The sequence below is a fragment of the Alosa sapidissima genome, chromosome 1, assembly GCF_018492685.1.
Source record: "Alosa sapidissima isolate fAloSap1 chromosome 1, fAloSap1.pri, whole genome shotgun sequence".
NCBI classification, from domain to species: domain Eukaryota; kingdom Metazoa; phylum Chordata; class Actinopteri; order Clupeiformes; family Clupeidae; genus Alosa; species Alosa sapidissima.
Genome location: NC_055957.1, coordinates 23656021 through 23671897, shown reverse-complemented (window position 1 = coordinate 23671897; position 15877 = coordinate 23656021). Strand labels below are relative to the sequence as shown.

General features: G+C 44.0%; 1 protein-coding gene across 2 annotated transcripts in view; it reads left to right on the top strand.

Moving 5' to 3' along the window:
• The first annotated feature begins 4974 nt into the window (after positions 1-4974).
• Positions 4975-15877, top strand: part of sh3gl2a (SH3 domain containing GRB2 like 2a, endophilin A1) — a 32801-nt gene continuing 21898 nt past the window's right edge. For both annotated transcript variants that reach the window (XM_042108636.1, XM_042108635.1), the window contains exon 1: positions 4975-5180. In XM_042108636.1, the coding sequence (XP_041964570.1) occupies positions 5136-5180 (45 nt within the window). In that variant the 5' untranslated portion in view covers positions 4975-5135. The remainder of the gene's footprint in view (positions 5181-15877) is intronic.

The following is a 15877-nucleotide window of genomic DNA, read 5'->3' as shown; positions in this document are numbered from 1 at the left end:
GTTGCTGGTTCGATCCCCGACCAGTAGGAATGGCTGAAGTGCTCTTGAACAAGGCACCTAACCCCTCACTGCTCCCCGAGCGCCGCTGTAGCAAGGCAGCTCACTGCTCTGGGTTAGTGTGTGCTTCACCTCACTGTGTGTTCACTGTGTGCTCTGTGTGTTCACTAATTCACGGATGGGATAAATACAGAGACCAAATTCCTTGTATTCTTGGCCGAGAAACCTGATTTATATTTAAATTTACATTTTGCAAAGAAAAATAGAGTAAAATTACAGTATCAAGACGTGCAAGCCTAACTGAGACCAATCCACGCAGGCTCCATGCTTTAATTGCAGCCAAAGGTGTATCTACTAAATTGTGACTTGAAGGGGGTGAATATTTATGCAATCGCTCATTTTGCAGTATATATTATTATATTATTAACATTACTTTGTAGAAATCACGTTGACATTAAAGAGGGGATTTTTGTAAATCATTGGAAAAAAGGGCAAGTTAAATTGATCAATATTACATCATTTAAAACGGTAAAAGTGGAAATATCCAAAGGGGGGTGAATACTTTTTATGGGCACTGTATTATGACCATGCATGCAGAATCACTACAGATGGATATTCTGCCATAGAAACCCATCCATGTTGGAAATTAAAGTAAAAAAAAAACATGATTGACATAAATTATGGCTATATTCAGTATAAACCTTGGTTCTGATTAATACAAGTACTATATGTCCCTTCAGAAAGGCTATGTAGGGAAGGCCTTAACAGGTCGATTACACTGTAAATATTACCATGGATTTACATCGCATTTGGATTGATATTATTTTAACTCTGTCAGTAAGTATTGATAACAATAATGTGTTTATTTTTAAAGCGCTTTTCTAGACACTCAAAGACGCTTTACAGTTTTATACATAGGTATAAACAAACAGACAAGGTTACATAAACAGAGAAAAGTACTTTAAAATCCTTCAAAGCGGTGTACTGTAGGGGGCAAAATGTATAACGTCATTGTAGATCAATATATACAGGCAACAAATTTGGAGTAAAAATTGGCAACAAAAGAACTGAATACTTCACTCAAGGGTGTGGGGTGAGGCAGGGTTGCATTTTGAGCCCAACTTTGTTCAACATTTATATTAATGAATTACCGATGTTACTGGAACAATCTGCAACACCTGGGCCCACCCTGTTGGACACTGAAGTTAAATTCTTGCTCTATGCGGATGACCTGGTACTGATGTTGCCCACTGAACACGGTCTACAGCAGCACCTGGACCTGCTAGAGCAGTACTGTCAGAACTGGGCTCTCACAGTCAATTTGGACAAATCAAAAGTTATGATCTTCCAAAAACAAACCAGACACTTGTTCACTCTAGGTAACACCACCCTAGAGAATGTTACAAACTATAATTATCTTGGTTTAAAAATGAACACCTCAAGCAACTTTGATCTTGCAGTGAATGCACTAAAAGAAAACATCACAAAGAGCATTTTATGCTATAAAAAACATTTTCAGCAAATAGATTCCCATTTAAATCTGGTCCAAAATATTCAACATCACCATTCTGCCTATTGCACTTTATGGATGTGAAATATGCATGCATGCTGAATTCTGTACAAATGTGAAACGTCCAAAGAAAAGTCCTTCTTTACGCTTCTCTCATCCTCTCAAAGGAACTCTGGATCTCATTCATAGTGACCATTGGATCCTTGGTTACGTCTAACCAAGGCCCTTCATCCCGGATTACTCAGTTTGGCTGAGCGACTAGATCTAGGAAAACTATTGGTTGTTCCAACGTTTTCCATTTGAGAATGATGGAGGCTACTGTGCTCTTGGGCACTTCCAATGCTGCAGAAATGTGCTTGTATCCTTCCCCAGATCTGTGTCTTCACACAACCCTGTCTCACAGGTCTACAGACAATTCTCTCAACCTCGTGGCTTGGTTCTCACATCAGCTGGTGAGACCTTATATAAAGAGATGTGTGCCTTTCCTAATAATGTCCAGTGAATTAATTTAGGCACAGGTGGACTCCAATCAAGTTGTATAAGCATCTCAAGGACCATTGATAGAAGTAATATGCACTAGAGCTCAATTACAAGCATCAATACTTATGTAAATGGAATATTTACAAAGGGTCTGAATACTTATGTAAATGGAATATTTCAGTCTTTTATTTTTTTTTAAATTTACAAAACGCTCCAAAGAGTTTTTTTTGTGTGTGTAGTGTTGGAGTATTGTGTGTAGATTGATGAGAATAAATTAATCAATTTTACGAGGAGTCTGAAAGATAACAAAATGTGGAAAAAGTGAAGCGCTGTGAATACTTTTTGTATGCACTGTAAGCATGTTAGCTCATGTTATTACATGCTCACACTACTTTTCAGTAATTCATTCTCACATTTGTGTTCTTGGTTATCAGCAACCACCAGTTTCATTTCCCAGGGTTTTCGAGGTGAGAAGGCCAGTCTGTAGTTAAAGTGCCTCCACCATATATTTATAGAGGTATGAAGAGGAGATGAAATGGCTGTGTACCTATTTCACCACTAGATGGTGACAATAAATAAGCAGTAAGGTTCATGTTTTTCATGGAGGGGAGCCAGTGAATGTATACTAATTTACTTATCAAGATGATATAAGCAATTCATTTATTAACAACAAATGCATCAAATCAATACACAAGGAAAGAGTGTATCAAAAATATATTACATTTAACATGTTACATTTAATCAAATTCATCAATTGTTTATTGTTGGCTAAACATTCTTTAGTTTAACATAGGTGTACTGTGATCTATAAGACATTCTATAAATATCCGATACCATTGATAGAGCTACTACTAATTAAGCTGAAACACATTATGTTTATGTGTGTGTGGGTGTGTGTGTGTGCGTGCATGCCAAATGTATACTCCGGAAAACACATGAGACTGTTTTAAGTCTATACAAGAATAGAAATTCTATTTGATAAAGATGTTGTCTAAATGTTCTGAAACATAGTTTTTAATGTGTTGATTTTTTTTCCATATCCACCATAGATCTTGAATTCTGTCATGCATTTCAGAAAGAGAAATAGGAATCACACTATGGTATTTGTACCTACACATTATTCTGTTTTTTTTTTTCTATTTGTCCCTTTAGAAAACGATTTGTCTTTTAGTCTGTCGAAATATGGAACATTGTGCAGACGTTTATACTCAAATAGGTTTATTCTCTCATATGCACTTTACAATATAGTCACTTGAGGGCAGCATCAGCTCAGATCCGACATCCTGAATCCAACATCCAACTACTAACCCGCACAAACAGCTCGTGTCATTGTGCCCATATATGTACTACTGACTGCGCTTCCTGCAGCTTCACGTTTGTCTAATTTTTCAGTAAAACATTGTCCAACGTAAAAGTCGAGTTCCTCAGACTAATAGAATTCCGTTTGGAGATAGAAGCGTGTGGATGGTGGGTGGGTGTTCCCAGCGGGAGCAGCAGACTCCCACGCACCATCTGACGCATGTTGATGCCCTTGGCTCGGAGATCTCCTGGAGCGCAATCAGACAGATAGAGGCAGCATTTTAATAGGAGGGGGCCCAGCGCCCACTTCAGCCTGCATCTACTCGTGTAATTGTTAAGAGGCAGATGGCGAGTCAACAGCAGATATTTGGCGAGACCATATGGTTGTGATTACAATATCCACCTATATGCGTTCTCCAGAAATTCCAAAACAGTCCTGTCCTTGAAGCTGCTCATAAGCGCCAGGATATTACAAAAAAAAAAAATGTCAAAGATCAAGTGTGGCTTTCTCCAATAGGCTATATACTGTTCTCACTGCTGCTAAAATATGCTAATTAAAAGGTGTGTTTTCAGCTAGACGACTCTGCCACGGTACCATTATGTTGCCTTTAACTGTGAAATTCATACTCTGCTCATGTTGTAATGCGCCTGTGGGTGTGCAATATGTTTGTATTCTAACAGTAGGCTATGTGACTAGGCACTAGCAGGCCTATGAAACATGGATGGGTAATCTACATGTAGCACTTCCTGCCCACAGTTTACCAAAGCACTTTACCCCTGAACAGATTTGTTGTGGGAGAGATATTGAATATTTCGGTGGTTTGTAGGCCTATCATTCCCTGTTCCTGACTTTCTTGAGGAAACTTGTTTAGGCAACGTTCAAGCGCATAAAGTGCAGCCAACTAAGAAGGCATTTGAGTCCCTGTCTTCTAAGTTCGTGCTGGACAGTGCTTTAGTTTTTTTTTGTTTTTTTTTTACCCATTGGTGACGTCGCTTGCTATGAGTGGATAACTGTGGCTCACGTGTTTTCTGCAGAACTGTGCGTCAGTCCGCTGTCCAAGGTGCTGAAGACAACGAGCCCATGTGGGGTGCTATAGGCCCAATAGCCTTTCCTTTGTAGGCTAGTGTCTGTTTGCATAAGGCAGTAGTAGTACTGAGGTATAATGTCCCTTCCTCCCTTTAAGGGACAGTTGCTTTAGTTGTATAGACTACCCTACAGTATATGGCTTACAGTAAACAGTAAACACTATGTTAAAGTAGAGGGCAGTTTCCTCCGTGATCTCGATTGTTTTGTGAAATGAAATAAATGTTGATTTTTCCCCCCACAGAGGAGCACATCACAGGTTATAGTAATCCAGTCATTTAGGTGATCAGTCCTCTCTAAATTCTAAGTGAGAATAACTAACAAAATGTCTTGTTTTTCGTGACGTAATTTCCGTTCGTAACAGAGATTCCACCGTTGCATGCTCTGTTTCCCAATTTTAGCACCTTCCTTTTAAACGTCACACTGCTATAAGTTAAAATAGGATTATGGGAATCTACGCTAAATGCCTTAGAATACCTTGGCACGGCTGGCAGTTGTAATAAACAAGCAACACTATTTCGACTGCACCTTTAAGAGGGCTGGCTAGCGACTGAATCGACGTCACTAGCGTGTCTGCATACGAGTTGACATTCCATAGCCTTAACATAGCTTGAGCCAGCCCCTGCGCCTGGAATCCCCAGTAGTTAAGACGCACGAGTAGGGTTTGCCTCGACAGATACTAGAACCACGCATTAGGACAGCGGCCCCCACTGTGGTCCACATACAGATCCATTCTCAGAGTAGAGTAACACAGCAGCCGGAGCCATGTCAGTAGCAGGACTAAAGAAGCAATTCCACAAAGCCACTCAGGTAAGCACAAGTGCAAGATGCACAGTGAAGATGGAGATGTATGCTGTGTTGCAGTCGTCACCTCGTACAGCAGTGAATTCGCCGGTCTCTATGCAGCCCATACGGAATAACGTAAACCGCAGCCTATGCGCAAATATTGCTCGAAATGCGCATGTATACGGGCAAATACATTTTGTTGTGTATATCGATGGACATTTTTCATCTACACGTTATGTGGAGACAACTATTTAAAACCATTTCATAACATAGCATTTGATAATATAGGCCTATAGTTCTGCAGTCAATACGAATTGTACTAACTAGTGAATTTAATTGAATGTAGATTAAAAAGGCATAAAAAAAACGTAAACTGTCCTGCGCGTAAGCTTAATGGACAACGTCACGGTTCGTTGGACAGACTGTATGAAAATGTGACAGTGGACAGACTCCCCTTCAGATGACATTCCCGGGTGTTATGTGATAGTATCGGTATAAAATACGGGGCTGCCTGCCCTATGAAAGTATAGGTCCACTACACAGGGTGTCCCAGTGATTCATCTCTAATTAGGGATTCTGCGTGAGTTGCATATTATAGGGATGTTAGGTAATTGTGCTGAGCGCCCTAGTTGATGGTTGTTAACGGTTGCTTACCCTGACCTTGGTGCCCTTTAAATCACAAAAATCCATGTACAGTACATTGTACAAGTATAATTCATGACTAGTATCCTATCTTCAGCCATGACTGTCTTGTGGGATTTTTGTAACGGTTTTTGTGTGAGGCGTTTATGGTTTCCAACATCTCCCCGCTCTTTGCGTATCTGATTATTAAATAATGCGTTAGTCATAAATGCACATCTTTGTTCTGTAGTGTTTCTTGCTTCACGTGGACAGGCCACAAAATCGCGGATCTGCAACCAAATGGTTTCAGTCACCGGTTCACTAGGCAGACTGCAAATAAGCACGAGCTGTGCACTCCCCTAGAGAGAGAGTAGGAGAGGACACACGAGCTCCGGGTGGAACAGCAGGACGGAGGATGAGTCACTGGTCCATTGCCTGCCTCCTGCCGCCCACCCCAGCTAGACCCTCTGGAGAAATGTCCCTTCAAAGGCCAGGTTCAGATCTTGAGGTCATGCAGTATGGCATAGAGACTTCCATAAATACACATAGCAGTGCAGTTTAAAATGTGGGAATTACACTGTATTTAAATGGTCGTTGCCTTTCATTTTCTCTAATTGCTCATCCTGTGCTTTTATGTGTTTTGTATTGGTGACTATGGCTGCTCACTTGTAGTGTTTGTAGTCAATTCAAGATCTGTAGGCTATATATATTTAATGGACAGCTCCAGAGCTACAGTCACCAATGAAGCTGTCCTCCCCTGAAAGCTGTGTGTGTGTGTGTGTGTGTGTGTGTGTTTTCATGCACACATACTTTGAGCAAACAGAAGGGTCCCCCATCTCAGGAGCTCTAATCTAGCCCAGCTCAGACCTCCGGCTCTAAAGTCTGCTCCATTAATCTGCAGGCAACTGTTCTGCACCCCCAACTGCCACATCCCACTCCCCCAAACCCCCACCCTACAGCATAAGGCGAAGGGGGATGGGCAATAAAACCACATTATGGAGCGGCAGTAGCACCTAAGTCTCACATGCACACAGGCATGGCCATTGGCCCGTCCCGTGCAGCTTCCAGCCACAGAGTGCCCTGAGCTCAGTGGCTTATGTGCTTGTGATGTGATGTGATTGCTTAGACTGGCCTCTGAATCTCTGCATGTCCAGTGTGCTGCGAGGGGGGGGGGGAATAAAAGCTTGTGATTATGTGCTTTACGGAGCAGGACTCCGCCAGGGGAACACTGCCATAAGTCCAACCTTTGCGTGACAATGCACAAGTATCTCCATCTCTCTCTGTGACTCATTTCCCGCTTCTCTCTCTGTCTCTCTCTGTCTCTCTCTTTCTCTTTCTCTCTCTGTCTCTCTTTCTCTTTTTCTCTTTGTCTCTTTTTCTCTTTGTCTTTCTCTCCCTCTTTGTCACCCTACACACACACACACACACACTCACTCACTCTGTCCCTCACACATGCACTCCCCAGCAAGGGCAATGGGGTCTCTTCTGTGAATCACTGTTCTTTATTAGAAGGCGGCCATGCTAACTGAGAAGGCAGAGGCCATGAAGGTCAGTACATTGCTCCGGCTCAGAGTGCCTTCGATTACAGCCCATTCCTCAGGCACCATGGCCGTTCTGCGTCCTGCACCATACTGGAACTTGCCGGGCACATGGGAGGGCCGCAGTGATGCATTCGTAAACCGCAAACATTCCTCACCTCCTTCCCACAACACAGACTTTGGCACATAGACAGGCTGGTTTTATGTGTCGACTGTCAATGATTAATTGTAGATTTATTACAGTGCATTGGAATGGCCCAAACTGGCGCGTTGTTGCTGTGTGTTAATAGTGCTGGGCTCCTTCCATGAAGCCTGGGGGCCCTTGCATCACCAGAGCACTTTGCCCCCCGAGCGCCGGGCTGACTCATAGGTGCTGTAGCAAACAGATGGCTTTGCAAACGGCAGGCAGGCGCCTGTCTCCCACAACATGCAGCACACACACATGAGGAGGCCATTTTGACGGGCTCTGCGCTGCAGTCCTTCGCCAGTGCTTTGCCTTGCATGTGGATTTGGTTACGTGAGAGCGCATGTCATGCAAAGCCTTCCTCCCACTGTACTAGGATAGAATTACTGGTTCACATGAAATATAGCATGCATCTATGCAGTGGCCCTTACACCGAATTAAGACCGGACGCACAGGGGACATAGCAAAGGCAATTTAGCTGACACCAGTAGATTCTGTATTGCACATGTTGAGGATCTGGAGGCTCCCATTGAAGAGATAGCATTCGACTTCTGGTATGTTGTGTTTTCACAGTGCCACAGGGGGTCCTTCAGTTCAGTCTGTTTACATTGTTAAGGAGCCATAGCCAACAGCACTGAAGCAAAGAAACAAACTGGCATTGAAAAAGTGAGGAGCAGAGAGAGAAAGAGATTACGTCCTTGGGCAATGTAAGATTCGCTTCAGTGATAGTTTCGATATAAATGTCATATTAGTAAAGCCACACAGGATTGTTTTGCTAGCACAATGTCATTTTCCTTGAATGTCTGGAATTGACAACAAATTCATCCTGCAGGTCGTAATCAGATTAATCTGACTGGAGAAATGTCCCCACTGACTTAATAATGCATTATGTAGTGGGGGTTAATAGCTTGGCTTCTAACAACAGCTCTGATGGAACGAGATAAGAAAGGGCATTTTCTCCATATTTTATCAGTGGAGTCTGGATTGTCACATATTTACAAAGGCTTTCAGCAGTAGGCGCCTGCCCCTTTTTCAGAGAGCTGTAGATGCCATACGGAACAAAGTACAGAACCTTTTTAGCATTGTGATATAAAACACTACCTTGCTTGAGTGGTGCAGTGACTTTACTGTGGCATGAGGTCCCCTCTCGTAAATCTACTACTGCGATAAAAAAGTGAACATGGACTTTAATCTCTCTCTGTTGTCTTTTCCATCTTTAACCCTGTCCCTCTGGTGCGTTCTGTCTGCAGAGGAATCAAATGGTCTCCTTTACCTCACAGTTCACTGCTCTTCCTGTCAACCGCTTTTCTCCTCTCCTCTCCTCTGTTTCACTCTTCTGTTATCTTCCTCTTTTTGTCACTTGCTCAGCAGTTTATTTCGCTGGTCAGTGACCTCATATCTACAAAGTTTCTGTAGGACATATCAATCATAGTGGAAATAACAGTGTGTTTACTGTGCACATATTGGCCATTTTATTTTGTCATGGTGTGGTGTGAAGTATTCTTGCAATTGCAGTATTGTCTGCAATATGTCATTGTCTCATGTCTCTGACATGTCAAATATGGAGTTGGGTGTCTGTGTCTGTAGCTGTTGTAAATTCCTCCTCTGTGGTGCTGAAGCCCTTCCAGCCCTGATCAGCTCATCATCTCTGAGTTCTGGACCTGCTAAAGTGAACTCGGCAGCTATTCTTCTGTTGCTGTTGATGATGACTTCATGGCAACGTTATAGCTGGCGTTTTCAGGTGACCTCATTGGCTTGTGTAGCTGTCCATCAAAAAGCCCCAGGACAATCAGAGGTAGAGACATTTTATTGGTCACTTTCTTATTGCAGTATGAATACTTACTTTCTCTTTCCAAGTAAAATACATCATTTGCCTGATAAGAGAAGTCCAATGGTGACTAAGGCCTAGTCCACACGCCTAGTCTTCCCTGGAACCGTATCAAGAATATTTGCGTCCAAACGGATCCATCTCAACACGACTCAACACGTTACTTCATACCCCAGGCCACACCCCCTATAGGTGACACTGTGTCTTTACAGAAATTCACCAAAACTTGCAAAACGTGCGCTTTAAAAACAGACAGCATAGGCTACGGCGAAATGGCTAGTGCAAGGAAACCAGAATTGTTTGTGTGGACTGATGGTGAACTGTCAACTGTAGCCAACTGTAAAACTAATAAACTTTATTTTACGGTTTGTGAAGGGTGCAGTCCCGTGCTTTATTTGGCTAACGCAGGTAGGCCTACTAATCACCTTTACTTTCTTTGGTTGTAGGATAGTCCGTGATTCACATTAGTTTTAGCTATCACCGCAATTAGGCTACTAAACGCAAGGCTTACCCAAGTTCTAGGCTATTCTGTCGCCACATTTATAATATTGCTATAAAACCTTCGTTAGTAACAGTCAATACTTTTGCCTGCATCAAATCGTGCATTCGCATTCAGTGTGCTACCATCGGCTTAACGTGAGTTCTAAGCGTCTTTGTATGCTTATATCTGATTTCACTCGACTGTGAATGCATGTATATATGTTGTAACGGCTCCCACACACAGCTGCGTTCCGTCAACGCATTCCAGTGGGTGTTCCCGACGGTAGAGCCCCAGACTTGAAGTAAAACCGTAATGTGATTGGTTGGTGCCGTCCGTAGATTGGCTTGATTGGCCGGTGCCGTCTGTCGGTGCAGCAACAGCTGAACTCCTCAACGCGAGCAGCGGGAGAAACGCGACGCGACGGACCCACAATTCAGTTCGGCAACGGATCACGTGAGCCCATTTAAAGTGAATGGGATGCGTCTCCAGCAACGCGATGCACGCAGCTGTGTGTGGGAGCCGTTAGACATGTAAAATAAATGAATGACACTGGCACTACGCACAAATGAATGTAGCCTAAACTTACACCGCACTTTCCTAATAACTTAAGTTCTCTCGCGTCACTGACAGTAGCTAGAATGCATAAAAAAACACCGGGAAAAACAGTGTTCAGTCCACCAAGTCATAAGCTATCGGCGCTGCGCAGCATCAGTTGTGATATTTATCGTAGGTAATGTCATGTATGAAAACTAGTATTGTTAGGCAATACTATAAGTGCAAGTCCAGGGCAGCTGAGGTGTGGCGATGACATCATCGATACGCAAGCAGGATGTGCGGTTTCGCTGTCTAAACGAACTCAAACGGGCTACGGTTTCAGATTTCTCCACTCTGGGACCAGGTTTCAGAAAAGTGCGGTTTCGGGCAGTGCGTTTACAGGATTCGTTTGGACGCTCGGCCAAGACGAAGCAAAACCTCTGCGTTTAACCTAAAAAGCGTGTTGTTTATGCTGCGTCACTCTGTCAGCACGTTTGGTTGACTGACTGCTGGGAAACAAGGACAAGCAAACAGAAAGCCTGTCACATACAGCCTAATGGTTGTTACCTTTGTGGAAACAAGAAAAATCAGGAAAGAGATGTTGGTCAATAGCTGTCCATTGTGGTACATATTGATTAACACTGACTCTCAGTGAACAGCACCCACACATACACACACACACACACACATTCAACACACATGCTGTGTCATCAAGACCTTAAGCAGACTAGCTTGTGTTGCGTGTGAAGTGGTGTGTCAGGACTCAGTGTAGGTTTGCGTCACAGATGTGTGTGCAAGCCTATTACGTCACTGTTGCATCACTACCCAGGTCAGCTGGTGCACCGGGAGGGACGGGAAGTGGACGTACAGGACAGAAAGGTTTCCTAGATGCTAGCTGGGTTAGATGCTAGCTGGGTTGGGGCTCTTTGTCTGTGTGGTCACGCATATCATGGTGCATATTCAGGGCCGGGTGTTCATGGGGGCTTCAGAGTGATGCTGAGGGTTCCCTTTAGAGATGCAGTGTTGAGGCACAGTCCATCAGGGAGGGTTATTTTTGCGTGAGTGTTGCAGTGTGGAGAGAGAGAGAGAGTGTATGTGTGCGCAAACGTGTGTGTGTGTGCGTGCTTGCGCATGCTTATTGTTTGTGTCTGTGCTGCTGGCAGGAGGTAGCTTCACAGATCCGGCTGATGCCTATAAGGCCCCAGGGCAAAGAGTGTGTGTGTGTGTGTTAGAGAGAGAAAGAGAGAGACAGAGTGTTTATGAGTCATGCTGGAAGCTGGGAAGACTGCATTGCAGCTCCTTGCTTTGATCAGATGGGGGAGAAAATAAAATGCAGGAATCAGGACCATATATACAAACACTCACTAACACAGTCTGCACACTACAAGCCACTGCAAACAGTCTTTAGACACCACTATTGGCTAACTCACACACTCAAACCTGCATTAGTGCTGTAAAAATATTCTCTGCAGCAAACTACACTACATTAACTGTGTTATTTTGAGCTGTAGTCACACAGTTTGTGTGTGTGTGTGTGTGTGTGTTTGTGTAGGCATTTGAGGGAAAGAGTTTGTGCATGACAGAGAGGCAGACAGACAGATCAGTGGAGAATCGGAGAAGTGGGGAGATTGACAGAGATTGACAGAAACTCTAACGACTGTATCCTGCTGCAGTAATGAAACTTGTCTTTTCATTTGTTATTGCTTGCTACTAATATGCCTTGGCATGCTGTAATACATTTTTTGTAGTCTACCTGAAGTAATACATATATTGTAGTCTACCTGAACCTGAAGTGTCTCGGGTAATGATGACTTTTCCATCGCCTCAAGCTCTTCGCTGCTCCAACATGAAATGAAGAGTTGTGGCTTCTGCTTGTGCAGCCTTACTAGTCGGGGGATTTGGAGCACCTAGAGCCTGTGTCATTAAGTAAGATGGGGCTCTCTGTGTTCGCGGTGTCTGTCCGTCAGATGGGTCCATCGGAGCACATTAAGCTGATTGGTGCGAGCCATTAAACCCACCAGTAGATTTCTCACTGATGGCACCGCTGGACCAGACTCTCTGGTGTGTGTGCTTTGTGTGTGTGTGCTCAGAGGAGTTTAGTGTTCAACACTCTTTCAGTTTACATTTACAATGAGTGTCTGGGGACCAACGCAAGCTCTGCTCTCTTCTGTGAGACTACATTTTACAGACAGGGAGGGAGAGAGCGTCCACATCTCCACAGTCATAGCAGCCCCACATTTCCAGACTCTAACGTCTATTTCTATGCCAGTGAAGTCTTGTACGCCTAGTGCATTGAGTATGTGTGCCACTGTGCATTGTTGGAGAGTTTATTGTTGACACCACTCCAAACTATTATGATTCTACGGCCTTCAGGTGGGGATAACATGGTTTGAGCTGTTCCTGTTCCACATTACATTTATCTGCACAGACACACTAGTCTAAGTGTGTCTGGGTGTGTTGTGAAAGGCGAGTGTGTATTGTGAGTTTCGGGGTAAGCTTGGCAGCTCTTCACTTCTCATATCCCATGTCACCCTGGGCACACAGGGAGGCTTGTCATGCCGCCATGCATTGCTCTCTACCTTCCCTTTGATCTCCCACTCCCAAAACACCCCCCTCTTCTCTATCTCTTTCTCTCTCTCTCCTTCTCTAAGTCTCTCTATTTCCCTCTCTCCCTCTTTCTCTAAGTCTGTCTCTTTCTGTCTCTTTTTCTCTCCCTCTCTCTTTCTAAGTCTCTCTCTTTCTCTAAGTCTCTGACTTTCTCTTTCTCACCTTTCCTTTTTTCTCCTAATCTCCCTGTCATTCTCCTTATCTATCTCTCTCTCTCTCTCTCTCTCTCTATCTCAGATAACACCACAGGGAGATGTTGCAGATGGCTGTGATCAGATTGCTCAGCACAGGCTGTGCGTCTGAACCTGTTCACTGCAAACTCCGGGATGTTTTATTCAGCTCCGTCCCATTAGTCATTCCGGGCATCACCCACTGCAGGGAGCCCTGGCAGCCTCCGAGGATGGCTGGGGAGTAACAGTACATCTAGGCGGGGGAGGACAGGACAGATGGGGACAGTGCCCAGATTTGGGGACAGGTCACTGGGTTGGCTGAGCCAGGGCTGAGCTCAGGCCCATGTGGACAGGCTTTGGCTCAGCCCGGAATAGCATTTCAGTTTACTGCCCTTATACGGTATATCATATAGATTGCGCGCGCGCGCGTGTGTGTGTGTGTGTGTGTGTGTGTGTGTGTGTGTGTGTGTGTGTGTGTGTGTGTGTGTGTGTGTGTGTGTGTGTGTGTGTGTGTGTGTGTGCGTGCATGTGTCCGTGTGTGTGTGTGGAACAGGACCAGCAAACAGCTGGGTTCTCCCAAACAGACTGCACTCTGGAGCTGGTGAAGAAAGCTCACGATTAGCCTGTCAGAGAAGCGACAGCATGCCCAGCTAATGACAGGTGGTCATGGAAACAACAGGGCTGGTAGCGGGATGCTGGGCAGGCATGGGTGCCATCCGAGTGATGACTCAGTCCTGCCATGGCCAAGCATGCCATTTCCGCCCAGCTGGGCTACTCACTAACTCACACGCCCTTTTCCCCTGAGAGAGGCAATCAGAGAGTTGAACATTTGAACAGGAGACCCGACTTGTTCAGGGCCTTGGATTAGCAGTGGTGATCTGTTAAAATATGTAATTAGAGCTCCCTGCAGTTGCAAAACTATGACCGTTGTGTTCTCCCTGGAGACGTCTTCCCCTCCACCAGAAATCACCCAGATATGAAGTGCACCTTAATACTCAGAGTTAGTAAATGTCTCTCATAGGGGGGTTGTATTCTTGGCATGGCTCATTCAGTATAATGTGGTTACTTTTGTCCTAGAATGTGCTGGTACGGTCAGACTACTAGGCCTGTTGGACTTGCTACTTGTCAAGCATGCTCTTCTCCAGCTTCTGATCTGATTCAGGATCAGTCACAGTGAGAACATTTGAGGTGCACGTTTTGGGATATGTGGCTCACATGAGCCAAGCATGCTGGGAAATAATATCTTAATATGTACGTCTTATCCATGGACATTTCAGTGAAGTCGCAGTCTAACAAAATGCATCTCCTTTCGGTACGCCTATAAATACCCATCCCTTTTTCTGTACACGAAAGTCCCTCACCCATGTTACACACACACACACACACACACACACACTTCGGGAAAGAGCCATTATCATTCTGTGTTGTTTCATTTTACTATGTTCACATCTCTGTTTAATGTTTGTTCTGTTTACATTACAACCTCGCGTTGAACAGTTTCAAAATAAAAAGCGGTTCAAAATAAAAGCCCCCCTGAAACAGAATAGGAAAAGGCAAAAAAGTAAATAACATATAAGCAATGCAGTAATAATAAAAATGGAGAATCGTGACACCCCTAATACATGGATTTCTATGCAACGTCACGAAAACATGTGTGCGCAAAGAGGCAGAAAGCACCATAAAACAGCATAGAGCAATAGACCTCTCCTGAATAAGTCCCGCCTCCAAAACAGCCGTGTCCACCCAACTTCCGGGCGTCGAATGTCTATGGGAAATAACATGGCGTTTCGAAATATCATACCGGTAAAACATCTGTAGGTGGCGAAGTAGAAAAAAATGGTGGGCCGATTGGCCTACACACTTCTGCCATCTAGTTTCCACTGGGTTTTTTGATTTGCGGTGCCGTTAAAGTAAGAAATATATCAGTAAGAAGCACTAAGCTAACGCACGCTTCAGACGCCGCGACTCCCTCAGTCAAGGTTGCATAGCAACGGCAATGTTTCATAGTTTGTCTTCACCGAAATGGAGTTCGTGACACCAGAGCCTGTCTACGGAGGTGGCACTAACCCTGCGTGAAATCATCATGTTTGATAGGTTGTTAATACATTCTGAAAACGTTACTGTTCTGATCAAGGTCATGCAAAATAAAGCTATCGACTCAATACGATTCAGCCTCTGATTCCTAGTCTGCTTATCATTATCTATTATTCGTGAAAAAAAATCTCATCTCGTCATGTCTTTAGTGTCTTCGTCAGCAATTTATTTCTTTTTCAAATATCTCAATAACAGCCAACAAACTCGCACAGTCAAACCAAAGTTAAGTTATGTTGAAAAGAGGCTGAACCTTGCAAACGATTTACATTTATAGACCACTGAAACCACGCATGAATCACACGTGAAAATGACCATCACGTTAGGTTGTGACTGGTTTACTGTCTATGGTTGTGAGCAAGATCTAACGCCCTCCTCCACCCGCGTACATCGGAACTAGCTCCCGATTAGCAGTAATAATCATTTACTACTTAAACGGCACCGACAATCAAAAAATCCAGTGGAAACTAGATGGCAGAAGTGTGTAGGCCAATCGGCCCACCAGCTTTTTCTACTTTGTCACCTACAGAGTTTGACAGGTACGATCTTTCGAAACGCCATGTTATTTCCCATAGACATTTGACAACCGGAAGTTGGATGGATACGGAAGTTACGGAAGTCTATGCTCTCCATGAAAAGAATAAAATGAGTTGCTGAAAACTGCACC